This window comes from Aythya ferina (genome assembly GCF_964211825.1).
Source record: "Aythya ferina genome assembly, chromosome: 7".
Classification (NCBI taxonomy): Eukaryota; Metazoa; Chordata; class Aves; order Anseriformes; family Anatidae; genus Aythya; species Aythya ferina.
This window is the reverse complement of record NC_140302.1, coordinates 15,748,656-15,765,899: the sequence shown is the minus strand read 5'-3', so window position 1 is coordinate 15,765,899 and position 17,244 is coordinate 15,748,656. Positions and strand designations below refer to the sequence as shown.

Sequence of the window (17,244 nt, the reverse complement as noted above, 5' to 3'; positions counted from 1 at the left end):
TGCCTGGAAGTGACAGGTTGAATCAACACGGCCAGGTTTGAAACACATCACTGCTGGACATTGTAAGGATTTCTAGGTAGGGGTCCAGTGCCCAGCACCCTAGCCCATGTTGACTTACATGTACCACGGTGGACAGAGCTGTGCTGATAGTCATGGGAGAATTACAGTGTCTATTTGATTTACATATCAAGTGTGGTATCTCTATGTGAAATAAAGCAACAGCAGTTGTAGTTTCTACTGTAGAAAAAGAAACAGGAGAAAATATTATGCTGCTAATTTTAAAAGATGCATTTAATGTGCTGAAGAAGGTGCAGAGGCTTAGAGCCTGTGGGCTTCTGGTTTTACCTTCTGGAGCAAGGTAAGAGCTCAGAATCGGCCAGACTGACATGGGTTTGTTCCAAATTCTTTTCTCATTACTTCTTACCTTATAGCTGTCCAGAGACATTTATAGGTTTTGAGCTTAGGTTTCTATGTTCTGTTAAGTTCTTTTTTTTTTTTTTTTTTTTTTTTCCTTTTTATCTGTTTTTGGCCCCCGATCTAAAGAAAATGAGAGAGGATGGGGGTGGAAAGGAGATGGGACAGCATTCTGTTTCACAGTTGTTCCTTTTCTTTTTTACAAGTTAAAGCTTACAAAAGAAACATGAATGTGTCTCCATCTTGTAAGCATCTGTACTCCTACTATCAGCCCTTGGATCAAAAGCTTATTTGAGGAAATAGCTAGACATTTTTGTATATATTTTAGGACTCCCTTCTTACTTTTATTTTAATACAAAATTATGGACACTCTAACATGTTGCCCATAAGAGTTCTGTTACAGGTAATTAAATGTAAGTTTACACATTTAATCTACTTTTAAGAGCAAGAGAGACTGGTAAATGACCCAGTTAAGGAAAGTACTCAGCCTAATTGGATGTAATGATTGCTTGCTGGTGTTTATTACTGTACTAAGAGTAGACGTGTAGTCTGTGATTCTAATTTGGTTTAAAGACAGACCTGTAGTATTTGCAGTTATCATCAGAATCCGATTGTTTCAGTTAACATCGTGAAAAAGGTTTGTGTTCAGCTGGGAGGTTAAATGTACCAGGATGGTGGGAGCACTGCTTTTCGGTTAGTGATGTTCCCCAATTATCATCTCTCCAGACTGTTTTACCTACGAAAATGTCTTAAGCCAGATATGCTAGTGCATATTTTTGCCTGAGGAAAACAAAGATAGATTTCACATCTTTACGTAAATAATGCAGCAAATTAGCAATAACTAAATTTACCAGTGAGATGATTCCTTCTGATTTATCAGTGAATATTTTCTTCAGCCTATGAATTTAGTACATCAACTTTTGATTATTTCCAAATCATTCTAAAGCAGCTGAGCTCCTCAGCAGTGTAAAGTCAGTGAGGGAGCTGAATCAAAGTCACAAGATTTAAGATTTCATTAATGCTTGTTACTAAAACTTCCCTAATTATACACACCCTTTTGCAATTTACACTTCCCATTCTGGGCTTTCAGCAAACGATACCAAACTGGAATGTGTTGTATCTGAGTGTGTTTACCAGAGAAGATATTTGTTGCTTAAAAATAGAACATTGGATTTTATGCCCAGAGGAGCAGCACTTGGATTTCAAAACACTTATGTAATTACTCTTTATTTCATAAGCTCTCAGAATGATAAATGAAATCAGAACTGACTTAGAGATGCAAGGCCACTGATGACCAATGCACTTAGCCAAGGTGTCTTTATGTTTACCATGATGGATTTGAGCGTTTTACAAAATAATAGATCACATACAGAAATGAAGTTAAAGTAACATTAAAGTCACAAAAGCAAGGATATTCAGAATGGAGACTTGTGCTTCATCTTAATTCACCCTGTTGTGCCTAGTTGTTACAAGACACAGATCAGTGAAAGATGCTAGCTATTTTTATCCTATTACACAGACATTGCAAGGTAAATTAATGGCAGCCTTAATTCTAAGTGACTTCATTTATTGTGAAGCAAAGAAAAAAACTCAGTATTTGTTCTATCTTTCCATATGTTAACTATTGTTAGCTTACAGTAGACTCTACTATGCTAGTAGAAGTTCTCATAAGGTTAAAGAAAGATAATTTACTATCTTGGATGTGTGCAATATGTGCAGGTGGTAATACCTTTATCATGTATTATGTGCTCCAAAGCCATGTCAGCTGCTTCTGAAACTTCAGTATTTCAAAATATAAGATTATTACCTCTCTTGAAATAGGTAATGTTATAGAAAAAGGGAGATGGAATGTGTGGTCCAGGTAGAGATGGCAGACAGGGCAGAAAAAAAGATTACTTTCATATCAACAGAAGTCATTGATGTGTTTGGGTTTTTAGACCAATTCAGTTACTTACAATTACATCCACTGCAAAAAGAGTAAAATAAGAGCTCACAGTGCAATACTCACCTGAATGTACTAGAGGGAGCTGAGTGAAGGAGTCAAGACGGAGGAGGAAAAAGAGAGGAGAAAGATGATAGTGTGAACTTTCATCTGTGGAAGTTTTCTTAAACGGAGAGTTTTGTTTGATGCCAAGACGCATTTACAGCAGTCAAAATATAATGCCCGTGCATTGTTCATTCTCTGTGCCCAAACACATGCATTTGTATGCATATGCAAGTGTCTGCTATGTATTTAACGTAGAACATCTGTGTGTGCCCAAGCAGGTTAGTTTATTACAAAGTGTCTTCAACAGATTTATCACTTTGTTCGTTGTTTTAGCATTATCTAGAGCCAATCATATACACCTCCTTATGAAATGGATGAATACACTCTGCTCTCCTGGTAAAGTTTAATATAAGACCTCTCTTTCTTGATTTCCAATTCAAATGAATCCTGTTAAAATTACTAAAAAACATCACTTTTGAAGGCTATCTTAAGAGTACAATACAGCATTAAAGTAGATTTCTAAGTAGCTTTCTTAACAGTCTAGAGAGCAGGATGCACTGAGAACTGACTGAAACCTGTTCTTTAATTGGAATATTCATCTTATGGTTTTCATTACCCTTTTTCCTTCGCCTCTCATGGATGGTTGTTGCTAATGCTCCCCTCCCCTCCCCTCCTGGTGGGCCAGCCAACAGTTCCCTCTGGAGGCAGCATCATTATATCTGCCTGGTTCACTTAGTAGCAGATGGTGAAGAGCAGTAGAGCTGATACACTGCATTTCACAGAAACCAGGATCCTTCTGGTACCTCTGCAGCATACGCAGACTTGCCTGATTTGAGACTGTGAATTCTTTATATGCTTCCCAAACTAGGTTTCCTTGTTTGCTACTGTGTATGTCAATGTGAGAGCGATTTTTATGATCTGCTCTGTTGCTGGACAGTGAAGAAGCTACTTGTCTCCAGCTTATAGCTGCAGGAGGATCTATTTCCCGTTTTATTTCTATTTTTACTAAAAATTAAAGGATGACAGCTCTGATGGTTTTCATTTTCACTGGTTGACAGGCTTTTCTTCCCCCTCCCCTTTTTTTAATTCCTGCTGTCTGCCAAAGGACAATCTGTTTGCTCTGAGACAGTTTAATGCATACTGACTACCAGAGGCAGAACTTCCATTGGCTCTGTTACAGGGGTAATTTACACTTTAACAAGGTATTGTGACAAGGTGGTAATTATATTTTTATCACGTCATTATGACATTACCACCTGGAAAGCCATAGCTGATTAATTAGTGGCATATATTAAATTTATAACCCTCGAACTCTAAAGTTATCATACCTAAGTGGTGTAATTATGTTGAACTGTGGTGTGGCAGTGAATTGAGGTGAAGATGCTGAGTATCCACCTATTGCAATAGGTTTAACGAGTGCCAGTAGAGGGCAGGGAGCTGCAGAGAAGGACATACTTTTTTAAAAAGAAATAAGGAAGAGAATGAAGTCGTTGAAATCCTGAAGCCAAATCTAGTCAGCTGGAGAGTTGCAAGGCTTCTTGCATATATGTGTTTTTTAAAAAGATGTAATTTGAGAGCAGTCTGATATACAGTAGTTCCTGCTCTTCGTTTCACAGTTTTACTTTAGCTAGTTTGCGTGTGTTTTGTTTTTTGCAATATAGAAATTTCTTTGAAACTTTTGGAGGCTCAGACTGGCTATTCTGGAGACTATATCACCTCTCTGCAACTAATAAGAAGCACTGTTTTTGGCAGGATGAGCTTTTCTTAGTCTTGTCCATATGCCCATGTGTTTTATGTTGTTCCTCCCAGTTTAGTTCTTTTCTCTTGCCCTTAATATTAGGAGATAAAGAAAAGGAATGAGACTAAAAGTAATTAATGAAAATGTCCACAACAAATAGCTTGATCAAATGTATTCCCATATCCCTCTGCAAAAATACTGCATTGCAGATTATTATTATTATAAACCAAATCTGTTTTTGTCCAAATTACTATGTTGTATTATAGAATCAGAGCTTCAGTTTTGTTTTTTTTTTTTTCACTGTTTGTTGTGCTTTTCTACGTCATATTTGTAAGCTGCTGATATTTTTTTCTCTCTTTGCATTATAGCAAATGAAGTAACTACTTTCCCTGTGTTGGTGAGTGATCAGAGTGAAATCGTGGATACCAATGGAGCTGGAGATGCATTTGTTGGAGGTATTTCTTTCTTCACTCTTATTTGGAGATTGTCCTATTATTCTCTGTATAAAATCTACCATTTTTTCATTCAACTATCCCACAGAATTAACTTCATTCTTTTAGAGCTTTTCTTTGCATTCTGAACTTACGGGATTCAATTAAGTTCTGATTTTCAAAGGGAAAGTGTGTTCTATTACTTTAAAGATGATATGCCATTATGCTATACTCTGGTCGTTTTCATGAGATTAATTGTATCTGTCAGACTGTTGCATAAACAAGCTGCATCAAGTACTATATAGTGTACAGAAATCCCTCCTGGCTTAAATGTTAACACATTGTTGTTCTTTAAAACAGGTTGTAGTGAATATTAAACAGTATGTTAATAAGTGAGCATAATGTCTTCTGATCATGTCGGTTTTGGTAGAACATCTGCTTCCAATACAATTATTTGGACATCAAAAAAGAACACAAAGGGTTAATTTGTTAAAACAAACCCAGAAAATATCTGGCATTGCTTAATATCCATTTGCAAACTTACTATTTTTTTTGGCATAAGCTCTAAGGAAAAAAAAAGAGGATGTTATGTCTATGCCTGTGTTTTAAAACGATTCAATATAAGCCAAAAAACAATCTAATCCAAAAGTTCTGTCATTCATTGTAACCTTCATACATGTAGTTCTGTGATGCACTATTGCATCCTGAAGACTCTGATATCCAGAACACAGCAGCTTTAAGGAGCTCCATTAGTCACTAATTTACTGGAAACATTACCAAAGAGACTTTGTAAATAGAAATGCAGGGCTCAGTCTTGTAGCTATGAAGGGGATAACAAGCAGCGTGTTACCCAAATTAAAGCTTCAGAATTGAGTCCCACTTGAAGAAGGTATTCAAAATAAGCTTAATCTTAAGAATGTGAATAGTTCCATCCCTACTCAATACATCACTTAAACCTATGATACATTTTCAGTATATGCTTAAATCTGGCTGAAAATAGGAATGTTATTACTCATTTGCCTTGGTGCTTCATGAATCAAGAAGGGCAGGAATAGAGGAAAACATGTTAGGTCATGTTATTCATACACCTCTTAATGCATACTTGTGATTTAGGAACAATTGAAAATGACAAATAAAGACTAAATTTGAACCAGCAACAGTGACTATCAACATAAATTAGATCTTCAAGGGCATATCCCCGTATACATGTGCTCTGTGTATCAGCTGTGTCAGTAGGTTGCTGTCTTGCCATGAAAACAGAAAAGATCTTGCCTATTTTGTTTTCAGATCCTAAAAATAAAATAACACAGGGTAGTACTCAGGTGGTCAATATGGTAGACACCAACCAAGCTTTGCCTCAGCAGGAAGCAGGTTTTCATGTCTGCCACATTTATCTCAGATTGTATTTATTTTCATTTCTTCAGATTTTAGGCATTATATGGAAATCAGGACTTTGATGGTTTTTTAATAGTCCTGCTTCTTCCCTAACTTAGCTGCAGGAAGACTGTTATGACTGGTCAGGCTTTAAGAACTGTCTGGTCTCTCATAACCTTTCCTTTTCCCTAGTACTGCCTTAGCTGCTGTTTTTCTGTAGAAAGCTAAAACGTTGACTTCAGTAATTTTTCAGAATGTACTGGATGGACTGGCTGATAGAAGCCAAATCAGACCCCATTCCAAATTGCTCCCTTCCAGGGAGTTCAGGCATACCTGGTCAGGGTAGTCTTGGATCAGTTGTGATATTGCTTTCTCTAAGTGTCTAACAGTGGATTTCAGCAGTTTGAGGGAAAACAATGTGAAAAATGCTAAATTTGGGAAGAAAGTAAAGAGAATGGCTTTTCTGAAAGATCAACTCCCCTTTCTCTTCCTAAGGCTGTTGAGATAACCTGCATGGAGACAACAAGCTTCAGTGTATTTGGGGGAAATTAGAACATAAGTCCTGTATTACTGTTTATGGACATGGATTATTTTCCTCACTTCCCCTACAAATAGCACTTAGGCATCATTGGATGCTTTTTGTATAGCGTTCAAGTGCAATGAGTCTAATATAGCATGGCATTGTACAGTTCTCCCTCTTACCGTAACAGATAAGGAAAGAAGCACAGCTGTTTTTTCCTCTGTGAAGGGATTTGGCTCAGCAGATGCAAATTTCTGAATTCTCATTGCAGTTAAGTCCTTATGTGAATATTGGTATGGGAGCTTAGGTTCTTCTTGCACCATATTTCACTCTGCTATGACTCAGAAACCAACATGAGCTTTTGAATACTCACACTTCTTCCATTAGCTTCTGAGCTATCTTAGTTCTCCGCTGTCACCCCATAAATAATAAATTGGTCATTTATTCTCCTCAGAGAACAGATTTTCCTGAGCTTAGTCCAGATGGGAGATTTGGGAGTCATAACAGTCTAGGTACACAGCTGATTCTAGTCTTACATACTGTGGTCTCCTTCTTCATGGAGGCATTTAATTTTCTTTCCCATATGTAGGAAATGGGATACTGAACTGGATAGGCTTTGATTTGGTCTGTGTTTCATTTGGGGGGAATGTCTGTATTTTATCTATATCACACTTTTCATGTGTTTTCAAAGTATGTATTTGCAACAGGAAAAGTTCTTTATTGTCTCCTTACCAGAAAGCCCTACACCGTAATGTGGGTATTACTAGTTAACATATGTATCTTCTGTTGATTCTAGCATTGTGCCAGATGCAGTGTTTTTAGTTCTGACAGAACTTTCATAATGTAAAGCTTATATATTATTTTCAGGGTTTTCCTGGTTTCTTTCTTTGACTGAGGTTTTTATCAATCTCTTACTACCCAGGCAACAGTACCTGAGTACCGGAGCTGTTGACTCCGTTGAGGTTGGAGAGGCCTTGCAGAGAGATCTTGACAAATTATAGAGCTGGGTAATTGCCAACCATATGAAGCTCAACAAGAGCAAGTGCTGGATTCTGCACCTGCGATGGGGCAACCCTGGCTATAGGTACAGACTGGGGGGTTAGAGGCTGGAGAGCAGGCCTGCAGAAATGGATCTGGGGCTTCTGGTCAACAGCAAGTTGAACATGAGTCACCAGTGTGCCCTGGCAGCCAGAAGGGCCAGATGTGTCCTGGGTGAATCAGGCGCAGCGTGACGAGCCAGCTGAGGGAAGGGATTGTCCTGCTCTGCTCTCTGCACTGCACTAGTGCAGCCTCACTGCGAGCACTGTGTGCGGTTTGGGGCACTACAGTATAAAAAGGACATAAAACTATTAGAGAGCATCCAAAGGAAGGCTACAAATATGGTGAAGGGTCCAGAAAGGAAGACATACGAGGAGCAGCTGAGGGCCCTGGGTTTGTTCAGCCCTGAGCAGAGCAGGCTGAGGGGAGGCCTCATGGCGGCCTGCAGCTCCCTCACGAGGGGAGGGGAGCGGAGGGGCAGGCGCTGAGCTCTGCTCTCTGGGGACAGTGACAGGACCCGAGGGAACGGCATGGAGCTGGGACAGGGGAGGGTCAGGCTGGGGGTTAGGGAAAGGTTCTGCTCCCAGAGGGTGGTCAGGCACTGGGACAGGCTCCCCAGGGCAGTGGTCATGGCACCGAGCCTGACAGAGTTCAAGGAGCGTTTGGACATTGCTCTCAAAAACATGATTTAATTTTTAGGTACTCCTGTGTGGAGCCAGAGGTAGGACTCAATGATCCTTGTGGGTCCCTTCCAACTCAGGCTATTCTTTGATTCTAGATACAATATTTTGATTTTAGTATCCTTGTAGTAAAGTGTTCTGAAGTTCATCCTTTAACTTAAACATGCACTCATTGTTATACTATACTCTCCTAGAAACACAGTCCTTCATTCAAACAGTACAGAACAAGAGTGCCCTGGCAAAGCTTTCCCATACTGGGAAGCTTTTGAAATTGGTATATTAATATGAGTGAGCAGTGGTTTTGTTGGCACATGGTGTCTTGGCTGAGAGGAAAATGTGGGATATAATGAGAACTAACCCCATCAAGCAGGTTTTATTTTACATGAAAAGGTCAGGTTTGTTAGGCTTTATCGTATTTTGAAAGATCTTTCACTGAGGCACTCTCTTCCAGAGGTTTAACTCACATTTTGTAAGGAAATTCCATCTCGACAATTATGCCAACTTGGCAAGTCACTCCTTATGTATTTCTCCATGTGAAAGTGGAAAATAAGGAATCTGGTGGTTTGATTTGTTTTGTTTTTTCTAGAACCTATCTGACAGTCATTAAACTTAAAAGTCATGAAAAAGTTTAAAGATAAAAGGTTTCTGGGCACTTTTAGCTCTGTGAACTGATTCATGAGCTGAGCAGTTCCACACTTGAAGCTGCTGGCCTCTAAGGAGAACTAGCTTAATCCAACAGCAAGCAACAAAAAATAAACTTCATTCTTCAGTTGAAATGTGATTTTATTAAGTTGGCACCAGGAATATCTCTGAATTTCTTGCCTCTTACCACAGGCATCAAGTCACCTGCCGTTCAGGCTGGTGCAGTGCATGAATGAGAAATCAGGCTTTAAAATGGCTGCAGGTAGCTTTATGCTAAATATACTTCTCTAAACAACACTAATGGAATTCTACCTTTATTGCTTTTCAACAACACTACTACCTTTTAGAAGTGTAAACAGTAATGATTTACTTTGTAGCATCTCAGCACCTTCTATGGATTTCAGGGGTGCCACAGATTTTTCAGTTACAAATCCCTGAGATACTCATAAATTAAAGTTGCAAGTCCACCTCCGGGTTCTGAGGACATTGACAAATCACTTGAGCTTCGCTGACCTGGCTTATGACACAAGAGTTCTCTTAATGGAATTACAGCCTTATTTTGTAGAGTTTGTGGAACATTCTGTTACTCATTAAATTACCATTTATTTATTGCTAGTCAGCCCCATTTTGAACCTCTGCAATAATGTTAATCAGAGTATATTTAACGGCAGTAAACATACTGAAACACAGACAATTTTAACATCCTGTGTTTTCCCTTATGTTATCCTGCTCTCTTTAGCTATAGTGAAGTCTGCTTTCTGTTTGGACTCCTCTTTGTCACTGCCACCGTAACCAGTGAAAACAATAAGAATCTTTTCTGATAATAGCTGTCATTGTTCCCTGCAAAATCTCTGCCTCTAAGTGGAATTGGATCAAGAATCCATAATAAATGAATAGCAGAAGGTGTAAAATCAATGCTTTTTTTCAGGTTCTGTCAATAGAAATATATTGACGTTGTAATCTGCTATGATTTAGTTATATACTGCATGAAAAGTACTGAAGTATGAAGTGTAACCACAAATCATTTTCAAGTAGTGTAATGACACAGTGACAGAATGATCACAGTAAGCGTATATTACTTAGCACCATGCTATAAAGATATTATACCATTCTCAACGAAAAAAAAATCCTTAGATATAAGGAGCTCTTCATTAAGCATTGTACAATGCCAAAGACAAGCTGATAGCGATTTGGTACCAAAGCTGAGTCAACAACTCAAACCACCTGTCAATTTAAAATCCCATTGGCAGCTTTCATGTACAGAGGAATTTCATAAGGCTGTTATCTAAAGTTTGAAAGCCACGCTGAGAAATTTTTTGGTGCACATGCTTACAGAAGAAGCAGTTATCTCTTTCTCTTGTGAAACCTAGTGTAAATCTTATGAGGTGGCCAAATTCTGTCTCAGTTATCAGAGAGCTGCTCTGATAGAAGACAAGGATAGCAACAAAAGAGGACTTGTCTACTTTCATAAGTGTTTTTGAGCAAGTGTGCCTCGTTGCATCCTCATCTTCTCTTTAGAGACTTGAGGGTTTAGTGGAGATATTTTCCTCCTTTTGTTTACATTTCTATTGCCAAACTGACTAAACTAAGTCATTCCCTCAGCTTTAATACAGAGGTTAATCCTAAACAATATTTTTTCTATCTTAATCTAAATGCCTCTACAAATTAGATAAAGACCTTGGACTCCTCAGAGTTTGCCTAAAGGTCATCACATTGTTCAAATTTTAGTCTGCTTTTGTAAGCTAAATGCAAATGATTTTCTATAGAGTGGCATCCAGCTTTGTTTTCAGAGTTAAGTAATATGTGGTATATTTCTACATTATTGAAATGTTAAAATATTACCCCTAATGTGAAACATTCTTCAATGATATTATGTAAATACGTATATACATTGTGAAAACACACTACAAGAAATAGGAAGATAGGCTTGCAAAGAATCCACAGTGCACAGAATAATTGCTGTTCATTATTCCTCTACTAATAGGTTTGATTCAAGAAACCTTGTTTGTTTTTTGTTTTGTTTTGTTTTTAAAAAAAGTCTGGTTCTATTTTCAAGGCACTTCAGTAAACTTTGAAGAACTTTAGTATAACTTTGAAATACCTTCACTGAATCCAGTGGATTTGAACAAGTATAACATCAATAAAAATTGAATAAATTAAATCTGCTCTTGTAATTCTTCTCCTGTTGTTCTGCAGAATTTATCATTTATGGAAGGAATCCAAGAATCTTTAAGTTAAAAAATCACCTAGATGGCCACAGGCTGGAGCAAGTGACCTCTGGATGTCTCTTCCAACCTCAGTTGTGCTGTGGTTCCATAACTTTTAAACTATAAGAATTAGGGACCCTGCTGCCATTTCCTGCTTCTCTGAAAATCTGCCTCAGTTGTCTTCTGCAGGTAGTGTTGATGGTTAAAGCGTAGAAGCTGACTGAATTAAAAATTGAAGCTTATACAGTGAGAGTTCCATCTACTCACAATAAATCTGGTATAGGGCAAAGGTGGACTGTGTTCATGGCTTTGTCTAATAAGTCTCATAGGTATTTCAAGTAAAGGAGTTGGGTGGGTAGATGCATGTGTGTGAGAAATTAAATACATTCTTATGGATAGTTGCTATATGGTTATACCAGGAGTGCAAAAAATGACAAATAGATGTGATAATGTAGACAGCAGAGACTGGTGATTAAAACGGTATGTCAGATTACTAAATTATGAGTGAGCTTGTGACTATATTAAAAGTAAAACTCCTTAATGGATGTATAGGACTGTCTAAAATTGTGAAAAAAAAAATCTGTTTTCACTGAAAGCATTGCAGAGGAATGAAATACTTTTCTTATTTGTTGTCTTTTCAGCTCTGTATGAATCTCTGTTGTAAGCATTGCCCTCCCTCCTGTACTTGGCACTCCTGCAAAATTCTAGATTTGTTGTAATAGGAGTTCAAGGAACTAGGAGTAGTTCTTTAATAAACAACAGGAGTGTGATACCAGAAGCTACTTAATTTGCTTAAAATGGTCTTTAATTTGTATAAGGTTTTTGTATTTGTTTAAAATACCTTGGGAAGTTGTCATCATTTTTAATCACATTTGATGGAGAGAAATACAGTGGATGAAATATCACTGCTGTGAAGTACTACCTTCTGATAACTCCAAAACCCTGCGAGGCAATTTTATTTGCCAGCTGGGAGTGAGGGGTATTTCCTTTTTTTTTTTTTTTTTTGTAATAGCATTTAGATATATATGTATATGTTATTTCTTATGGCTTATTTCTGCTATAAAATTTATCTTCATGAGCAAAGAGAAGAGGGGATACTACATCGTTTTGTCTTTTCTTTGAAGTAAAGATAAATGTTTTAACAAAAATCAGCACTCTTAGTCTTCATTTATACAACATGGGTGGCTAATTGCTTCTGAGCAATCCTGTTGTTACTGAGATCATGGCTGATGAGATATGAAGCTTTGAAATAAAAATACCTTGTTAATGTCATCCGCATTTTGACTGACAGCCCATTTTGCCCATCTTTAATACTCCTGTTTTATAAACAGCATACATGAGTATAATAGCTGAGCTGCAGATAGGGTATCAATCTTGGCTTGCTAGAGGAGAACTTGTCAACATGCTCATGACTTACCGCCCATGTGTGGAATCCTTAATTCTCTCAGATAAATATCACATCTAAAGCTAGGCTGTTAGAGGGTCACGTTATCTCTATAACTGATCTTCTACAAACTAGAAAATTACCAGATTATACTTTCCTGGCTGACTTTGCTCAGTCTCAGCTAGAGGCACATTGTTATTCTGATCAATATTGTAGCCAGTCGCTAGTCATTTCAACATTGATACTGGCACAATTTAGAAGTTTACCACAGTTTGAATTGCAACTACTTGAACAAAACCACAAAAACTGGTATCACTCAGAAAAAACACAGTGTATTACAGTTTTCTGTTTAATTCCCTACTTAATTTATTTGCCAATCCCATTCAAAATTATTTCTTTGGAAGTAATATACTCTTCTTTGTTGGTATTATATGTAAAACTTGTAACAAATGTTGTTCCGGTGTAATGTACATTTTTTTTAATTGCTACCATTATGTAGGTTTCTAACTGTTCATTTTAATAAGTTTATTGCATATTTATTTTTATCAATACAGTAATTCTCATTTTCACCTATGCAATATAAAGACAATCCAGAAAAATACATAGAATTACTGTAAAGCAAAATATTAGTATATTTGCTGTCTTTTTTTTTTTTTTTTTTCCAATGAAATGTACGAGAGAGCCCTTTATAAGGACCACTGAGTGGAATTAAAAAGCCTCGGAAGTTTCTAATTAGACTGAAGCAGGACCTGATCCTTCTAGCTGTCGTGTCTCTTTGCCTGTCAGTGACATTGGCAGTGCTAAGGGAGCCATAGTGTGCAGCAAGAGGATTAATATTTGGGTTTTAAATGCCTAGTTTACCTCACCGTAAAATCAGAGACATTCTGGATTTGCTTTGTGAGAAGCAAGCATTGAATAGGCTGTGTACATTTTCAAAACAAGCCTACTGTGTTAAAAATAGATTTTCAAAACCAATTATAAAGTTCCAATTTTTGCTGTAATAGCTATGGGACAATTACAAATTGACTTAACGCCTCAAAGCAAATCATCACCGTTTAAAATATTTTGTCATGCCTACTACCCCTATCCTCATAACATTTCATTTTATGTTAATGTGTCATGTGTTAGAAAATCATGTAATGATAAAGAAAATGTTCATGTGGAAGGTTAGAAATGACTTTAATGAGTTATTATTACCTTGCTCTCAGACTGTTGATAATATTTTTGTGTTATTTTAATGTATTCTGAGTAGAGACAGAGGCACTAGTCAGATTGGATCATCAAGAACATTCCCCTGGGAATCAGGGCAGGATGCAGTCCCCTAAGAAATTATGTGTCAGATTAAGCTGATGCTATATTCACAGGAAATAAAACACACAATGAAATACAAAAATACACTGAAATATGTTATCTATTTCATGTCTGATATGAATTGGTTTGGCGTTATGGAGACTGACACTGATCATAAAGGCACTTCTCAGGATGTGGTATTGGTTAGTGGTATACTCGCTCACTTGCAACTTGCTCTATTATTTAATGAGATAGTTACTTCTCCCATAATTTCTTCACTTCCCCCGCACTGAAATGGGCTCATACTTGAGGTGGGAACATGGCAAGGTTGCAATAAAAAGGAAAGAAAATTAAAAGACATGGTCCCAATTGAAAGCAGCGGTAGTAGCAGTGCTTGTAGGTTTGACACTGATCTCTTATACTTAAAAGGACATTACTGTTATTGGTGATCTGCATCAATCCAGGACCATAACAGATATTTAAAGAGGCAAAATATACTAAGTGATAGCCTATAAAATATGAGCAGTAGGAATATAATGCTGTGCTAGGCTATTTCAGCACACAAAACTCAAGCTATTCATAGGCTGTCTAGCTACCACGTAATTCCTACTGCATTGGCTGTTGCTTTTTGATTTTCTTTGCATACTGCTGGCTCAATTGAGTAAAAGTATACCTGCAAATAAAACCTTACTGTCGTATGGTTGCTCTGCAAACACAAGTTCCAATTTACTTGCTTTTGTGCATATGAATCTCAACCATTCAAGCCATTTTTGTACTTGACTATGACAGAAGCATTATGCTTTCAAACAGCGTTAAAAATTGAATAGTGGTTAATAATAATATTCCATTTTGTTATGCTTAGGATTTCATAATGTCTATATGAAATTAGTGAAATTCTCTTCCTCATATCCCAAGCAGTAGGTGTAGGAATCTGTGCCATTTCATGTCAATACTAAGAATCTGTTTTGAGGCTCAGAAATTTCCCTGAAATACTTATTAAAAAAAAAAAAAAAAAAAAAAAAAAAAAAAAAAAAAACAAGAACAAAAAAGTTTATTTCATTCTGCTGTCTCAAAAAAGGCTAAGGATAATTTTAATTTTTGGAGAACACTTCTATTAAACTTTCTAGGAAAAGTTTCTAGAAAAAAAATGAAATAGAAATATCAGCCTGAAAAGTAGGTGTTTGTTTTTTTTTTGTTGTTGTTGTTGTTTTTCCCAGATAGACACAGATGTTTCCAATGAAAATACCTGTGTTAAGATTTGGTATACACAATGTCTTGATTATTCCTTGTAAGCTTGGAGGGTTTTATTTTATTTTATTTTATTTTATTTTGTTTTTGTTTTATCAAACGTTTTCTCCTGGTCCTGGCTCTTGGAAACGAGCCGAAAGCCACCAGATTCTGATCCAAAAAGGAGTTTTCCCAAGGTTCATCCTCTGGACTTAAAAATGAAGAGTAGGACCATCAGAAGTTAAAATTTTGTTATACCAGTTTCTTCCATCATGTTTTTCTTGTAGCATATTGTAAGTTGACATGATTCTGTTCCTGGACAATGAGATGCACTGGGGAGTTTTAATAGACGTGATATGTAACACAGATTATAAGTAGAGTCCGCAAAGGATGAGTAATGTGGAAAGTGTCACCATATAAAACACTTTCCTCTATTGTTGGGCTGTTCTTCCTTAAAGAGTGGACAGCACTCAGTGAAGGCACAGGCCAAGAAGTTGAAGTCAAAAGGAAAACTTGAGTCAATCTCAGTGGGCTCCATATCGGGACATAAGTGTTCTCCATCCGTTGCACTGCCTTCAGGACCAAACTGCTGTAGTTCTACAGACACTATTTTTGCTTGCACAGAGACATCAAAGAAACAATAAATTTTCCTCAGAGAGAGTCTCCAATAGGCCCAAGCATCTATACAGGCCCTGGGAAGTACGATTACACCTTACTCTGCAAGCTGCAGTGAGCTGGCCCAGAAGGTCCAGACAGTGGTAATCATATAAGCAATGCAATAAAAATACTCAGCTTTGAGTAATTGACTCCTAATGGAATAACAGGGATATAGTGGAGTTTTATTTCTTTTTTTTATTGTTACATTCTTGCAGGAATCTTTTGTTAACTTTTTCCACATGTAATGCTTTAAAGCATTAGGGGCTGAGCTCTTTTTTGCTTTGTGTATTCAACACCTCCTCTCCATTCCAGGAAATGGCTGCTAAAGTGATATGAAAACACTCCTTGCACTTACTCACAGTCTTCCAGTAAATGCAAAGTTGCATTATTTGCATGTGTCCATAAATGACTGTATAAACTCAGACTGAGGCAGATGCAGGCATGCACCCATCTGAATGATCCTTACAGGAATTCAGTGCATTCAGGAGGTGTTTGTAAATATAAAGAAGACAAGAAGGATAGAGGCAGCAATAACAATACTAGCTGCTTTTACTGAAAATATGCTTGCTTTAGTATTCATGTTGGTGACTAGAAAATAAGAAGTTTATGTAAGAAGGTGGTACACAGACAGTGAAGTGCATCCCCCGTATAGCACATGACCATTTTATAAATAGAGTAGATATAGACTTCCGAAACATTTTATTTGTGATCTCATGGTTTTGTCATTCTCTGGAAGTAAAAATATTGACATTTACCAGGCTGTTTGTTCCAGCTTTCTGATCTCCTGCAGTTTATTTTTATAACAACCTTATTGATGAGCCTCTTACTCAGCTCTCTAGGTTTAACTGAGTTGAGTCGATTTGTTACCACAGCTTCAAGTAGCTGTTACAGAACAAGCGAGACATCCTAATAAAGCTGTAAACGTGTTTACTCAAACATGGTATTGATTTTACTTGGAGAGGGAGAAGCTAGTGCTTAGCATGGTGTCAGGGAGGATGAATTTAACAGCAGTTTTTCATTGTCATCTGTCCTGGTTGTGAAACACTAAGTGAAGCCACAAGAGGATAATTAGAATTGCCAGAAATTTAGCCCCTAAAATCAGTTAACCACTTGGGATTTTTGTAGTTTAATTAGTTTTTATTAAAACTTTCCTCCAGTGGTGTAGTCAGGAAGGCTTTTCTAATGTTCTTTTCAGTGACAGTAAGATTTCAAGGTTGCCACTTGTTAGATATACATCTTAAATGACTGTGTTTCTGAAAGGATTGGTAACCTTTCTTCTCTCACTTGTAATTAGCCTGGCACTACAGTTCGGTAGAAGCACAGAGCCATCTCATTTAAAAAGAGAGGAAAAGACACTTGTTTACTGTGTGCACTTGATTGTACCTATATACATTTGAAGTTACTAGTATAAATATGCGTATGTAGAATAATTCTTAGGCTATCTTGAGAGAGAAAGAACTTAGGCGTGTGAAGATTGAAAGAAGTATCATATATTGGGAGATGCTTACATTTAATTTGTCTTATATAGCATAAGTCTAATGTGTCAGACCACAGTGCCAAAATACATGAAAACTGAAGCCAAATCCCACCCTTAATCAAAAATGTTTCCATTTAGAATAGCCAACATTCAGTTTGATAGCAATGGGCAGGGCCTC

The 17,244-nt window shown here is 37.2% G+C and overlaps 1 protein-coding gene across 2 annotated transcripts in view; it reads left to right on the top strand.

Annotated features, from left to right (window-relative positions):
• Positions 1 to 17,244, top strand: part of ADK (adenosine kinase) — a 278,828-nt gene that overhangs the window by 252,815 nt on the left and 8,769 nt on the right. For both annotated transcript variants that reach the window (XM_084526511.1, XM_084526512.1), the window contains exon 10: positions 4,508 to 4,594. In XM_084526511.1, coding sequence (XP_084382637.1) covers positions 4,508 to 4,594 — 87 coding nt within the window. The remainder of the gene's footprint in view (positions 1 to 4,507; positions 4,595 to 17,244) is intronic.